The sequence below is a fragment of the Penicillium canariense genome (assembly GCF_028826845.1).
Source record: "Penicillium canariense strain IBT 26290 chromosome Unknown utg000001l_segment0_segment0, whole genome shotgun sequence".
In the NCBI taxonomy this organism is placed as follows: domain Eukaryota; kingdom Fungi; phylum Ascomycota; class Eurotiomycetes; order Eurotiales; family Aspergillaceae; genus Penicillium; species Penicillium canariense.
The window spans coordinates 539,560-552,823 of NW_026622728.1; the positions used below are offsets into that span (position 1 = coordinate 539,560).

Genomic DNA, 13,264 nt, shown 5'->3' on the forward strand with positions numbered 1-13,264 from the left:
AACGTTGAGCTTCGAGCCTTGTGCGAGCACGGGTGATCTCAGTCAGCCGTAGCATGTCCAAACGCACGGCGCAAGGTCCTCAAGGGTCCAAAGAGAGTGAACAGGAGTTCGCCATGTCGAGCACACCTGATGATAAGCCCCACCGGGCGACGGCCGCCCAGATGGCCAACAGAAAGTAAGTGATTTCTTCGCTTTTGGATCGTTCGTTGTATTTTCAAGTTTCGATGTACAAGTAACTATCGCGGACTGGAGAGGTCGAAGAGCTCGCATTACATGAGATGCTTTTGAAAGACAGCCTTGGCAGGTCGTGCAGGCCGGGTGCGCGGGAATGCTCTTTTACTTTTCGCCTGGTTGGGATTTGTCGTGACGGTGTTGAACCCATGTTGATACTGAGCTCAACTATGCTCCTCGGGCTTTTCTCTGTCGTTTCTTACCCACCACTTGCCTCTCTAGTTTATCTTTTCTTTGTCTTTTGTGCTACACCATCCTCCGCTTTTCATCATGTCCAAGCGAAGTGGGCAAGGTATACTGACTTCTGGCCCCGCCGCTTCCCCCAGGATTAAGGACATTCGCAAACGTCCTCGTGGTACAACCCCTACCGGCGGGACTGGTGCTTCTGAATCGTCGGGGACTTTCTCTCAGCTGTCTTCTACCCCAGCCTTCTCTGCTTCTACATTTTCAGCGCCCTCAAACCAGTCGGGTGGCTTCAATTTTGGTCAGAGCCAGAGTCAGAGCTTCCCAGGAGCTAGTGCAGCACCTAGCCAGCCCAGTCAGGCCGGCGCCGCGCCATTCTCTTTTGGCGGCAGTGGCTCGACGTCTTTCAACTTCGGTGGTGGATTTGGGTCTGCCCCGAGCAATCCTTTTGCGAACAATCCCTTTAGTGCAGCCAATTCTGCCCCTGCGCAGCCTGCTCCCGCCACCGGATCTACAAGCTTTGGCGGATTTGGAAATCAATCTAACCCCCGTCCTGCTTTCTCGTTCGGTGCCCCGCAAAATGGAAGCAGCTCAGTAGGCACCGGCCTGTTTGGGCAACCGGCGGCTACAAGTGCCACTGGAAACCCTGCTGCTGATTCCATGCAGACTTCTCCGGACTCCAAACCAAAAGGGCCCTTTGCGCTGTCTCCATCCTTCCCGACCAAGAATCTCTTCAGTGACTCGGGTGCCTCAAACCTATTTTCTCCAAAGCCTGCTACTCCGGCCAGCAACCCGTTCGGTGGCCTCAGCATCCCCCCTGCTTCGGAGAAGCCCTCAAGTGACAAGGCAGAAAGCTTAGCGGCCAAGCCTGCATTTGGCAGCCAGACTTCCACCGCTAGCTCTCAGGCACAGCCGTTTGGGACCATTTTTGGATCGCCAGCTACCACCACGCCATCGGAGCCTGAGAAAGCTGCAACGAACAATATTTTTGCACCGAAGGCAGCAACGCCAGGGTCTGTCTCCAGTAACCCCTTCATGCCTAAGCCGCCATCCTCCGAGCCTGAGAAAGTGAATACGACTCAACCGGCAAACAACAATATCTTCTCTCCAAAGCCCGCTGCTGTGCAATCTACTACAAGTAATTTGTTCGCTCCCAAGCCAGCAGAGCAGACCTCTACCTCCAACCTGTTTACCTCCAAAACTTCTTCGGGCGATACATCGTCTAACCTTACCAATCCGCAACCGTTCAAGAATCTCTTCGGAGCAACTACCGAAGCGCAGTTATCTCCAGCTAAGCCTGCTGCTGAACAAGCTTCATCGAACAATCTATTCGCGCCGAAGTTTACCACAGGTCATGGCCCCGAAAAGCCTGCAGAGAATCAACCCTTCACATCTATGTTCGGAACGACGACCAAGCCTGCAGCTGACCAGAGTTTGAGCAAGCCTGCAGAGGCTCAGCCTTTCAAAAATCTCTTCGGTGCCGCTTCTCCGACTCCGAAGCCAGCTGAGCCGGCGACGACATCGAGCCTATTCGCATCCAAGCCAGCGGCGGAGCTGCCTTCCGACAAGCCTTCAGACGGTCAACCCTTCAAATCCCACTTTGGGGCGACAACATCGACCCCCACGACCTCCGAGCCTGCAAATTCTTCGTCTATCTTAGCTGGGACTCCGAATCTCTTCGCGCCGAAGTCTGCTACAGAGCAGCCTGCAGCGAGCCCCGCGAAGCCATTTGCCAACCTGTTCGGTGGCAATAATGCAGCTCCCCAGATAAACCCAGTGAAGGCATCCCCAACAGCATCTTCTAGTTTCACTAGCGCCCAAAAAGCCCAAGGCGCTGCAGCAATGCCGTCGCCCAGTCTTCCGGCCGGATCAAGCAAGGAGGTGACTGAGAATGCGGAGTTGCTGTGGAAGATCCGGGCATTGGATACACATTTCAAGCAAGAATTTATGAAGTACGAACCTGGGACTAACAGTTTCGATGATTTGATTCTGTTCTACATCAACATTCGTCATGGCATGGGCGCCCCACTCAAAGGCGCTCCCGAATTGCGGGCTAAAAAGTTGTCCGAGAAACCTGTGAACGCCGATGGCCCCAACGGTTCTGTCACATCCAATGTATTTGCAAAGTCTTTCTCTTCGCCTAGTCCCAGCCCGGCTAAGCCAGTTGCCGCCCCCAACCAGACGAAGAGCTCTGCGGAGAATCTCTTCGCCAAGTCGCTCACAGATGGCAATGCTAATTCCTCGGCGCCCGCAGCTTCGCCTGCCGCCAAGTTGGCAGGCAACATGTTCGCACAGGCGACTTCGAGCAATGCTCAGAGTGGCTCTGCTTCTCCTGCAATTCCCAAGTTCGGAAATGGTACTGGTGCTGTGGATTTCATGGCGCAGTTTAAGCAGCAGGCGGAGAAGACCATGGCTGAAGAGAAAGCCAAGCGGAAGGCGGAAGATTTTGATTCTGATGAGGATGATGAAGCAGAATGGGACCGCCGTGATGCTGAAGAGCAGCGCGAGAAACGTGCCAAGCTCGAAGCTGGCAATCAAAAGAAGCCCGTTTTCAAGAATGGGAAGTTCGAGTGGGTTGATGTTGATGAGCCAACGCCATCGGCACCTGCAGGAAACACTTTCAAGCCTGTAGAGAAGGCTGCAGCTAGCCCTCTGTTCGTGCCCACCGACAATTCCGCTGCGAATGCTCTTTCCCCCGCCTCGTCCACTGGCTCCATCTTCGAATCCGCCAGCCGTCCTCTTCCCGCATCCGAGAACATTTTTGGTAGTCTTACTCCGAAGCACAATGACGCCGACAAGGACAGTGACGGGTCTGATGATGAGGGCAAGGCGGAGTCTTCTAAGCGTCAGGCCGAAGAGGATGGCAGCACCGACGATGACTTTGCCTCTGCCCTGCGCAAGTCCAAGCGGACTAAGCCATCTGAGACCAAATCTAGCCTAAATACACCTCTCCCGGCACCGACTGCTACTGCTGGTCGCAGTCTGTTCGATCGAATTGGATCTCCTACACCTACACCCCAAAAGGAGACCTCGACTTCTACTTCGAGTCTATTCTCGGCTAGCTTCGGCCAGTCTACTTCTTTCGGCCAGTCCAACTCTGCTCCAGCTGACAACACCTGGAAGCCCGACAGCCCAATCAAGTTCTCTAGTGACTCTACGCCGGCTGCTACTCCTGCTCCTGCATCAACACTGGCTCCTTCAACTCTGCCTTCGAGCGGCATTAACTCCGGAGAGGCCACTCCTGAGGAGGAAGCCCCCCCTGGTGCCATCTTTGACATGTCCCAGGCTAATGCGGGTGAGGAGGAGGAGACGCTTATCTTCGAATGCCGTGCTCGTGCTTTCAAGTTGGCCACCGGCTGGACCTCAAAGGGTACCGGTATCGTTCGCCTGCTGAAGCACCCCGAGACTGGCCGTGCCCGTATCGTGCTCCGTGCCGACCCCGGTGGTAACGTCATTCTGAACACGTTCCTTAAGAAGGAATTTGACTATGCTCGTCAGAGCAATAGCGTTCAGTTTATGGTTCCGCAGCCCGGCGAGCAGCAGCCGGAACACTGGGCCATCCGCGTCAATGCGAAGTCAATTGAGGATCTCTATAACAAGATCCAAGAAATCAAGAACTAGAACACACGGGGTTCGTAGTTTCGAGATGATGATCGCAAGGTTGCGAAAAGGGAAATCTTCCTGGTCAAAGCAGCGGATCTTTTCCATTTATTGATTGTACGATATCAAATTCGGTCGGAGTTTCCATGTTTGTGTTCTTAATTGCATTTCTTATTGACATACTACATCCGCCAAGAACATGCATCCTAGCTCTGTTTCTGAAAGAAGAGTTTCCGCACCGAGGACTTCATCTAGTCAAATATTCAGTAAAGACTTTCGTAGATACCAAGGGCATTACGGAGATAAAATCAGGTGACCAGGAGGAGATCTCGAGCCTGAGATGAACCTTCCGACTACGAAGAGACAACTACGAGAAGAAGCCATAAGATAACGATGGTGCAACAAGGTATTTTTAATTTTGAAAGCCCCGACCGAACCCCAGTTGTAACATGGAATCATAGAAGCAAAGACACCGATAGGATTAAACCTCCCATTTATGCGTCATCAACGGTAGCGGTGTGGAGACCCTTGGGGTTCTTGACGTTCACAGCCTGGACGTGGGAGTACAGACGCTCCTTAGCACCCTCCTCGTCGTTACGCTTGCGGGAGATGCGGATACGGAGGCGGAAAGGAACGCCCTTGATGCCAGCCTCCCAGACCTTCTTGTTCAGGGCGGGGTCGACACGAACATCCTTGGTGCCCTACAATGCACAGGCGGGTTAGGGATTAAGCCCAAAGGAGTTGACGGAATGGGAGTTCAGTCACTTACCATAGCCTGCTCGGCAAAGGCGCGGATCTCCTTGATGGCACGGGGAGCACGCTTCTTGAAGCTGACACCGTGGCACTATAACCAAAAAGAAGGATGCAATTAGTCTTCCGTCCGAATGCCATCTCGTAGAGATCGAGTCCCTGCGTCGTTCTGGTTCGGCCATAGAGGTGGACTTCATCAAACTAATTCTTCTTTTTGTCTGCCATGCCAACCGGGAGGGTTCCCTCCTCTCCTGAGGAAAATTCGGGAAAGTCGAGCTCCCTCCCAATTGTCAGACTGTCGTTCCGAGGGCGGTTGTGTGGTGTGGTTGGAGGTGGTTAAGGGAACATTTTTCAGTCGATCCCTTTTCGCACCCATGTGCGCACACACACTAATTTCCTCGTAGAAGAACTCCGTATTTCAGGAGAGTGTGTTCTCTGTCCATTGTACCTCCACAGATTCTCGCAGAATCGATTCTCGCGGGTAAGGGGGATCTCGAGGGGGTGAATTTTTTATTTTTCAACATACCCGCTTGTGGAGGTTGATGGTGTACTCGCGCGACACCACGTCGGAGATAGCCGAGCGGGTCTTCTTGCCGGTGTTGACGTTGGACATCTCTGGGGGATGTTAACAGAATTCTGAGAGGACTGGGATGCTGGGGGACTGACTGATGGGGGTGGTCGGCGACTGTGGGCGGATGTTGTCGATGGGGGAGAAATTCAGATTTGTGGCCGGCGGGTGAAAGTGGAGTGGGCCGAGTCGAGTGTGGCTCGCTTATCGGTGGGCGCGGATGTGATTGGTCTACAGTCATGTGATACGGCCCGAAGACGATACTTGCCTCAGGAATTAGGCATTAGTTTATGCCTGAGGTGGACATATACGCAGTCGACCCGGCCCCTTCAAAGAGACAGTGCATGGTCTTGCCGTGAGATGTCCAGATAATCAGTGATACAAAAGCTGACAGTGGTTGTGAATACATCATTCTAGGGATATATTCTGACACTTTGGTCTCGTGGGATTGATCTTGACTACCTCCACCTGTCTATTTTGCCCCCTCGCCGCTCACATCAGGGTACACATCAAATCGTCGCTGGGTGTAGATCGGAATGCCCTTGCGAATATTCACAATGGTATCATTATCCAAATCAGCATATATGATAGTCTCTTTTTCCTCCGCTTCTGCCAAAATGTGCGCGCTAGGGTCAGCAATCAAGCTGTGGCCGTAGGCATGATAGGTGGCCTGTAAATCGCGCGAGGGACTGCACAGCGCCACATATGTCTGGTTATCCACCGCACGAGCGCGTCCCAAAAGTGACCAGTGCAAGGGCCCCGTCGTGGTGTTGAACGCGCCCGGGTAGACAAGCAGGAACGCACCCTTGCGGGCCGCAATCATGGCTGACTCCGGGAATCGAATATCATAGCAGATGGCGAGGGCAATCTTGCCATATTCGGGGAGATCAATCACTGTCAGCTCATTCCCCGGCGACAGCACCTCACTCTCCTTGAACTTGATCTTTCCCGGGATATCGATATCAAACAGATGCGTCTTGCGGTGGGAGCCGATCAAGGAACCCGTAGGCGAGAAAACCAGCGAGGTATTGTAGTATCTCTTGGTTTCCGGTTCCAACTCTGGGATACTGCCACCGACAAGGTATGCGTTTGCCTCGGCGGCGATCGCCGACAGGGCGTGGAACGAGGGTGACTGCTCCTTCGTTGGCGGGGAAGGGTGGAGCGTCTCAGCATATGTAGGGAAATACTGTGTGCCATAGGGAGAGTTGAAGCACTCGGGGAGGACGATCAGTCGTGCGCCAGCTTGCGCAGCCTCGAGGACCTTGCTTCGGGCGTGGGAGAGATTGACGGCCTTGTCCGCGCCTAGACAGCTGTGTCAGTGGAGAGAGCCAGACAGGGCAAAGACGGGCCAATTACCGGATGCAAGTTGCACCAGGGCCAGCTTCAGGGGCTTCTTCAGAAAGGCAGCCATAAGTGGTTGTTTTGGTGGGATTGAGTCGAGGAAGAAGAGGAGTTGAGCAGTCCTGAGGCGATAGTCGGGGCCGCTCCGAGTTCCGATTAGAAGTGCGGGGAGTGTGGCCGCTGATAAGCCTGCGCCTCCAATATGCCTATACCGTTGGGGTCAAGTTGCTCTAATTCGCTGGCGATGGTTGGAGAAGATATGATAACACGAAGGTAAGACTAAATTGTTGTTGGAGTAGGGTAATACAATTGAGAGGATGGAGTACAGGATACTAGATATGTATAATAGCACCCATTGACGCGTAGCATAGTACATGACATAGTTCACTTGCGCAACTGATCAGTGCCAATCTCACCGGTGACAAACCGACACCAGGGCTCCCGTGTAAAGCCTGAAATACAGTGCTAGCGCAATATGAACATGAGCATATGCGTCTGATCCGCCGTTGGGTAATGATTGGTGAATATAAGGGGATAGGGATTTCCCTAAAGACAGTTCTGCCCTGACATTCCATCCCATATACTTTCTTTCAGGAATGCCCAGCTGCTCCGTACCAACTTGCCAGAAATTTACGACCATTGAAAAACTCAACCACCTTGGATTATTATGTTGAATTTGGGACTAGCACACTAATTGGCCGTGCTAAATAGGTCATGTGACTTGTCGTGGATGTTGTTGGTGCTGATCGATCGATATCAATTGACTACCTGTCGAGCGTGGTGTCGGTGCTCGAGGCTGGCGGCAAAGAGCCTCTCATCCTGGATGACTTGTCCCCGAAGAAGCACTCTATTCGCTCCGCAATTGCGCCAAGCATGCTATTACTATAACATCCCTGTCCATGGAGCACCTAGCCTGTGCGGACCCGGCGACGTCGTTTGTGCATGCCTACCCAAGGTTGGTGGAGACGGGCCTGATGCGCGAGTTCGGGGTAATCACTCGCACTGCCGTGAGTGCACTACTCGTTCTGGGCCGGCCCTGGATGGTGCCGCTGGATGAGAGTGGCAAGCGGCATCTATACGCCGCCACTAGCCCATGGTTTCCCCATGACCCTCCAGCGATGTGGAGGATGCGGCACCGGGTTCCGATGCCACTAAGGGCAGTGGTGCATATCTGGTCCGACAATGGGAAACGAAAGCCCCTACAAGAGCTGCGCCAGAATGATGCAGGGAAGTTGGTGTGGCAGCATACTATGGGTGTGCTGGAGTCGATTTGTGGCAAAAGAAGTGGGTACTAAATGGGGTTGAATTGAGTGTCTGTCTTTGTTTTGACCCTGCAATGTCACTGTTTCCAATGTAATAATCTCGATAATTCCACTCTAAACCACAGAGATACCGAAAACAAAAAGTTTTCCCGAGTCAATCTGAAACAAATGAAGCCAGCCCGAAGAAAGGCATTGAGACTGGGACACGATCACGTGGTCTTGCCTCCCTCCAACCGCCGGTTGACCAAATAGATTTTTCGTCCTGGGGCAAATCACAGATCGCCCGTTTTCCCGCGGTTACTATATCTCCATGCGCCCTGCCTCGCAAAGCGCTGGTAGACTTTGTTTCACCGCGGAATCGGGCGCAGATTGACAATTCGAACGACCACCTCCCGACCCCCTCAAGGCTACACCCGCCTCAACTCCCGCCTACGGTCACATACGGTCATGTTCGAGGACTTCTCCTTCTCGTCTCCCTCATCACGACCCAGTCACTTGGCAGTGGATGCAGATGACCGGCTTATGGTCGACTGCGATGGCGCTCTGATTTCGCCCTTGTCGTCGCGATGCCCCTCGCCGCAGTCGCACCGGTTCCGCACTCTGTCCCGCCCCCGATCCTCCTACTTTCGCTCCCAGCAGCCGCCTCCGACCTCCGTGCCTTTCCCATACGATCAAAAGCGTCTGTCAATTTCGACTCTCACCCAGAAATTGCATGAGCACACCCTGCAGACCCCCAGCCGCGGAGAGATTCCCGATCCTGGGTGGTTACGGAACAATGAGGCCAGACTGTCCAACCGGTATTCAGGCTATGTCCTGACGCCACCGGATACTGATCACGATGAAGACGGACCCTGGAACTCCTCGCCTTCACTATGTTCTAACCCCAGTCCAACGTCCATTCCGCCGGAGTTTCCCCTTCTAGACAGACCAGAAGCTCAGAACCAGACCTCGAATCTACCAGACCACCTGGACGTCCGGATGCAACGACAGCATATCTCACAACTGCAATGTAATGAAGGCGATATCGATGCAATCCGCCGAACTATCATGACGGAGGACTCCTTCCCTCCGGACACGCGCGAAGATGACTGCCACCCTAGTTCGTTGCCACCGCGGTCCTCCCCACGGCGCAGGGCACCCACATTGCACCGCAGCCGTTTTGGGCCAGCGGATTCTTCGGCGGGTGAGTCCCGCGGGCGAAGAAGAAGCAGCTCAGCCGCCATGCAGCCGCACCGGATAGAGAAAAGCCACTACAATTCCCACACGGGGCGGGATGCTTCCAAACGAGGCGATCACCATGGTCTCCGCAGGAAGAGCATGGTGAGTGCGGCTCTAGCATCAGTGGTGGAACAGCCTTGATCCTTGCTGATTTCGGCTTATACTTTTATCTTCGCTGTACATAGTTGAAGTTGATACCCAATTTTCCCCCGAGATACCTTTTCCAACCGGAGAGCACATGTAAACTCCCTTGGTAGTTTTCATATATGTAACAATGCGGAAACGAAATTCTATCTGCCTACACTTATCGACTATCAACCAAAGCGAGCTGCGCGGAGCCCGGAGGCTCCAGCCGCTAAGTTCGGAAAGTTGGCGGGGAGGCCTGACCGCGGCTTTCTCCGATATATTTCCGGGGATGAGACTTCCCTGGCTGCCAGTCCCAAGTTCTACAGCGATAATAAAGAACAATGTCCCCCAAACGAAGCAAGTCGGGAACAAAGCCATTCCATCTGGCCCCATATATCTTTGGCATCCAAACTGTTCCTCTCCTAGCCAGCGGGGTCTACAGCCTGTTATTTCCTGCAGCTGCAGCCGGTCTTCCAGACTCACCTTTGCAGGGTGTAAGCAACGGCACCATCCAGGCAATTAGGTATATCTCGCTCTGAGTATAGGTGAGTTTAATGCTGACGAGTGAGATTAGCCTTACATCCTTATCCTTAGGGACATTTTACGCCATCGCGTCATACCAGAACAATGTCCCTATGATGATTGCCGCCGTTCCTGGTCGGCTGTTGGCTATGTTTGTCTTTCATCGCAGTGGTGGTGGATGGAAGACGGTTGCACCATTCGAAGGGTTCATGAGCCTACTAACTGCTCTAGGGCTTTGGTGGGACTGGCATACGGCCAGTTTGACAGATGAGAAGCCAAAGTGAACCTATAAACCGGGTATTTGTGCCCTTGTATACTGTGTCTCTCTCCTCAATGCGAAGGTGATAAAAACAATATCCACCGTAACGATTGACTACTATACTTGCGTAAAACAGGGTAGTATAATCTTTGGAGAATGTTTGGATGGGACCGTCACAATCCGAGTATAGCCCAGCGGCTCCAGTGCACGGCATGTCCAATTGTGTACCGGAAGCCTGGGAGTTCCTCAATCAAGACCAGAGCTTAATCAGCTTGCCAGTTCTGGAAACGAACTCTAACTACAAAACAGTCGAGAGCGCGAGAATAACACCCTTCGCCCTTAATCTAATCGGTAACCCTCTACCCACCATAGCCCATGATCGAAAAGCTTAAATTAGACAGGCAAAAATTTCAGGTAGATCTTTCAGTGGCGCTCTGCCTCAGAAATACTTACATTTCAACTTTGTCGGAGGCCAATGGCTGCGACTTTTTTCCTAAAGATATGCCAACCCAGGGTAGCTAGCTGATTCAGTGGCTAATCGAAGTAGCCTGACCGGGTGCTGACGTATAGGAAGCGCATGCACTTATAGATGAAGAAGAGAAGGATTCTACTGTCTTTATATCAAACCCATCATACCCGCCTCGAGTCCCGGACCCAAAAAAGAGAGATATATGTATATAAAAATAAAGAATATACAAGGTATAAAAAAGACAAGATAGAAGAAGAAGAGAGAAAAAAGAAAAGAAAAAAAGGGAGACGGCAATACGCCACCAAATCGTAACCGTATCCATATCCATCATCATATCATATTCGGCCTTCGTGTCTGCTTCATAGACAATCCAGGCCCTCAATGTCCAGACCTCCAGCTGAAAAGCTTCTTGAGCCCTTTTTTCTGCGAGAAGGATTGCTTTCTGTCTCCCTTACGGAGCAGTCCATCACCAGATCCGGTCCCACCTAATGAGACAGAGCTACCAAACCTGCGCTGCAGATCATCCAGGGCACGTGCCGGGTGCCCGCGCAGACCCATGGTCTCCGCGTTCGCAGCTGCTAGCACGGATTGGACGTGCGGGTCAAAGTAAACGGGGTCGTAGGGATCGTAGTGCTGAGCATAGGATGGATTTGATGGCAAGGGAGTGGACATGGTGTTTGTGCAGTAGATGTCATAGGGAGAAGGCGGCTCGGACATCCCGGATGATGTAGCTGAATGAGGTGGGAGCTCGAGGAAGATACCGCGGTCGCGCTCGTCGACTTGGGCCCATTCGCCATTGGCGTAGACAGGCGAGCCCGGCTCGCCGATGTCGCTTTCTTCGGAGAAGAGAGTTGGTTGGGAGGAGGGGGATTGGGGTTCTGAGGGGTGGAGCTTAAGCTCCGGCTCGGAAGCTCCTAGGCGCTCGGAAATCGAAGCCATGCGTGTTTTCCGCGGGCCACTGACTAGTTCCTGGTACATTTGGTCATCTTGGGGGCAAGCATTGCCGTCGCGTTGGCGGTTTGGTGTCCAGTAGTCATGGTCGTGGAGGGAATAGTAGGAGGGCGATCGAACTCGGTCATGCACACCAGGTGACGACGAAGGCATATCAGCTGCCTGCCACTTGGGTGTGGAGAATCCCACTGAAGGTGAAGTAGTGCACAGAGATGGGGAAGAGTAATGCGATGGCAAAGAGGCATCTGTAAATTGCGAAAGGGAGACTCTGTCAAAGCCTTGGTCGACATAATATGGGTTGGAGGAGACTATAGACTCTCCGGGGGGATCCAACGACAAAATCGAGCAGCCATCGACATCCTCAATAAAGGAGACAATCCGAGCCACATCAAGAGACTTGCGTGGGTTCAGGATCTCAAAGGAGGTGCCACCGTGCGAGATGGTGGCGACGGCTGGCGTGTTGTCCAGCATCGGATTAGATGCTCGAGCACGGGAGAGAGGCGAATGTTGCTGAGCCTGACCCCGAGCCTGGCCGTTCTTCTCAAGCTTCTCGCGGAAGGTATTCTAAAAAGAGGAATGAATCAGAAGGGGGAGGGAAGAAGACGCTTATGAGTGTTTCAGGAACTCACCAATCGCTTCCTGTTTGGTCTAGGGCGTGTCGCCTTTTCCGAGACAAGATGCACTCGTGGGCCCTGGGGTGGTGGAAGGACAACTGCAACGGGGTCAGTGCTTAATTCTCTTGCATAAAAACACCGTACAAATCGGGATGTGGCTGCAACATACCAGACGCTGCCTCTGAAACCTCGGGCTCCTGCTCGCTCTGATAGGAGATGATGCTGTGCGAATACGACGGTGATAGTGGCGGAGGACTAGATGCCGTCGAGGATACCGACACCGCACAGGAAGAAAGCGACATGAGCGGTGATGGACGGTTTAGATTCAATGTCGCGGTCTTGCGCTTGAGAGTCTTCTCAGACCGATCGACAGGATCGTTAACACACTCTGCGGACTGCGACAAATACTTGCGATAGTCGTGCAGGGACAGCGCACCCGTGATGCCAGACTTGATTGACCGAGGAGGAAGTGACACCGCATCTGCAGGAAGGGGCTTGAGGGGCGTGCATGGTGCATGAACGCCATGAAGCTCCAGGCACTTGCAGCACAGCGAGCTGTCCGGCAGCTCGCCGTTGCGCCAGGCCCCCGACGGGTTGGGGTAGTCCAGATCTTCATACATCTGGTTTTCTTTCTCTTTGATAGTTTCCCCAGTTCCTCTTTCTCTCGAATTTACACCTGGATCGATTCACGAGTTTTGAGAAGAGGGGTTCGTCTCCAATTGCTTTTAGCGCGTTGACATATCTCTTGCAGGGCGAAGATCGGAAGATCGATCCAAAACAGCCGCTATACATCTGATTCGTCAGAGCGCGGGAACTGCAAGGGACAACGAGCCCATCGGCATACCAGTACACAGTCAATGCAAGGTACAATAACATCCACCAAGGACAGGACTGGGTGGCCAGGGCCAAGAGCGACAATAATGATTATAAGTAAAAAAGCGGCTCAACGGTAGCCTCCGTCCGGAGCCGAATGGAAATGTCTGGACTCCTCTTTTTCTTTTCTCTTTACCCACATCTCCACATGGGAGGACGACGCGGTCTGGAACCCGCCTGGTCGCCAGGAACACTGGGTCGCAAGAGCAGCGAACCGTTGGTTCGACCGGTCATGCTGGGCTCATAACCGGGCGGTAGCCGGAGATTATGTAGGATGGACGACGTCACAATGCCCCT

The 13,264-nt window shown here is 53.1% G+C and overlaps 7 protein-coding genes across 7 annotated transcripts; 4 read left to right on the forward strand and 3 right to left on the reverse strand.

Annotated features, from left to right (window-relative positions):
* Positions 1 to 53: 53 nt before the first annotated feature.
* On the forward strand, positions 54 to 4,035 carry N7482_000174 (uncharacterized protein; the record flags this gene model as incomplete). Its single annotated transcript, XM_056682299.1, has 2 exons — positions 54 to 175; positions 558 to 4,035. 2 exons carry the CDS (start codon positions 54 to 56, stop codon positions 4,033 to 4,035), a joined length of 3,600 nt encoding a protein of 1,199 aa, XP_056545905.1.
* Positions 4,036 to 4,508: 473 nt separating this feature from the next.
* On the reverse strand, positions 4,509 to 5,377 carry N7482_000175 (60S ribosomal protein eL31; the record flags this gene model as incomplete). Its single annotated transcript, XM_056682300.1, has 3 exons — positions 4,509 to 4,715; positions 4,784 to 4,858; positions 5,291 to 5,377. 3 exons carry the CDS (start codon positions 5,375 to 5,377, stop codon positions 4,509 to 4,511), a joined length of 369 nt encoding a protein of 122 aa, XP_056545906.1.
* Positions 5,378 to 5,804: 427 nt separating this feature from the next.
* Positions 5,805 to 6,743, reverse strand: N7482_000176 (carbon-nitrogen hydrolase family protein; the record flags this gene model as incomplete). The annotated part of the gene is made up of 2 exons (XM_056682301.1): positions 5,805 to 6,634; positions 6,689 to 6,743. The coding sequence occupies 2 exons, from the start codon at positions 6,741 to 6,743 to the stop codon at positions 5,805 to 5,807; spliced, it is 885 nt and encodes a 294-aa protein (XP_056545907.1).
* An 829-nt stretch (positions 6,744 to 7,572) lies between these two features.
* N7482_000177 (uncharacterized protein) lies at positions 7,573 to 7,968 on the forward strand (the record flags this gene model as incomplete). Its single annotated transcript, XM_056682302.1, has 1 exon — positions 7,573 to 7,968. The coding sequence occupies one exon, from the start codon at positions 7,573 to 7,575 to the stop codon at positions 7,966 to 7,968; it is 396 nt and encodes a 131-aa protein (XP_056545908.1).
* A 414-nt stretch (positions 7,969 to 8,382) lies between these two features.
* N7482_000178 (uncharacterized protein) lies at positions 8,383 to 9,294 on the forward strand (the record flags this gene model as incomplete). The annotated part of the gene is made up of 1 exon (XM_056682303.1): positions 8,383 to 9,294. One exon carries the CDS (start codon positions 8,383 to 8,385, stop codon positions 9,292 to 9,294), a length of 912 nt encoding a protein of 303 aa, XP_056545909.1.
* Positions 9,295 to 9,620: 326 nt separating this feature from the next.
* N7482_000179 (uncharacterized protein) lies at positions 9,621 to 10,085 on the forward strand (the record flags this gene model as incomplete). The annotated part of the gene is made up of 2 exons (XM_056682304.1): positions 9,621 to 9,771; positions 9,874 to 10,085. 2 exons carry the CDS (start codon positions 9,621 to 9,623, stop codon positions 10,083 to 10,085), a joined length of 363 nt encoding a protein of 120 aa, XP_056545910.1.
* Positions 10,086 to 10,907: 822 nt separating this feature from the next.
* On the reverse strand, positions 10,908 to 12,714 carry N7482_000180 (oxidoreductase, short-chain dehydrogenase/reductase family; the record flags this gene model as incomplete). Its single annotated transcript, XM_056682305.1, has 3 exons — positions 10,908 to 12,044; positions 12,110 to 12,192; positions 12,264 to 12,714. 3 exons carry the CDS (start codon positions 12,712 to 12,714, stop codon positions 10,908 to 10,910), a joined length of 1,671 nt encoding a protein of 556 aa, XP_056545911.1.
* Positions 12,715 to 13,264: the final 550 nt, after the last annotated feature.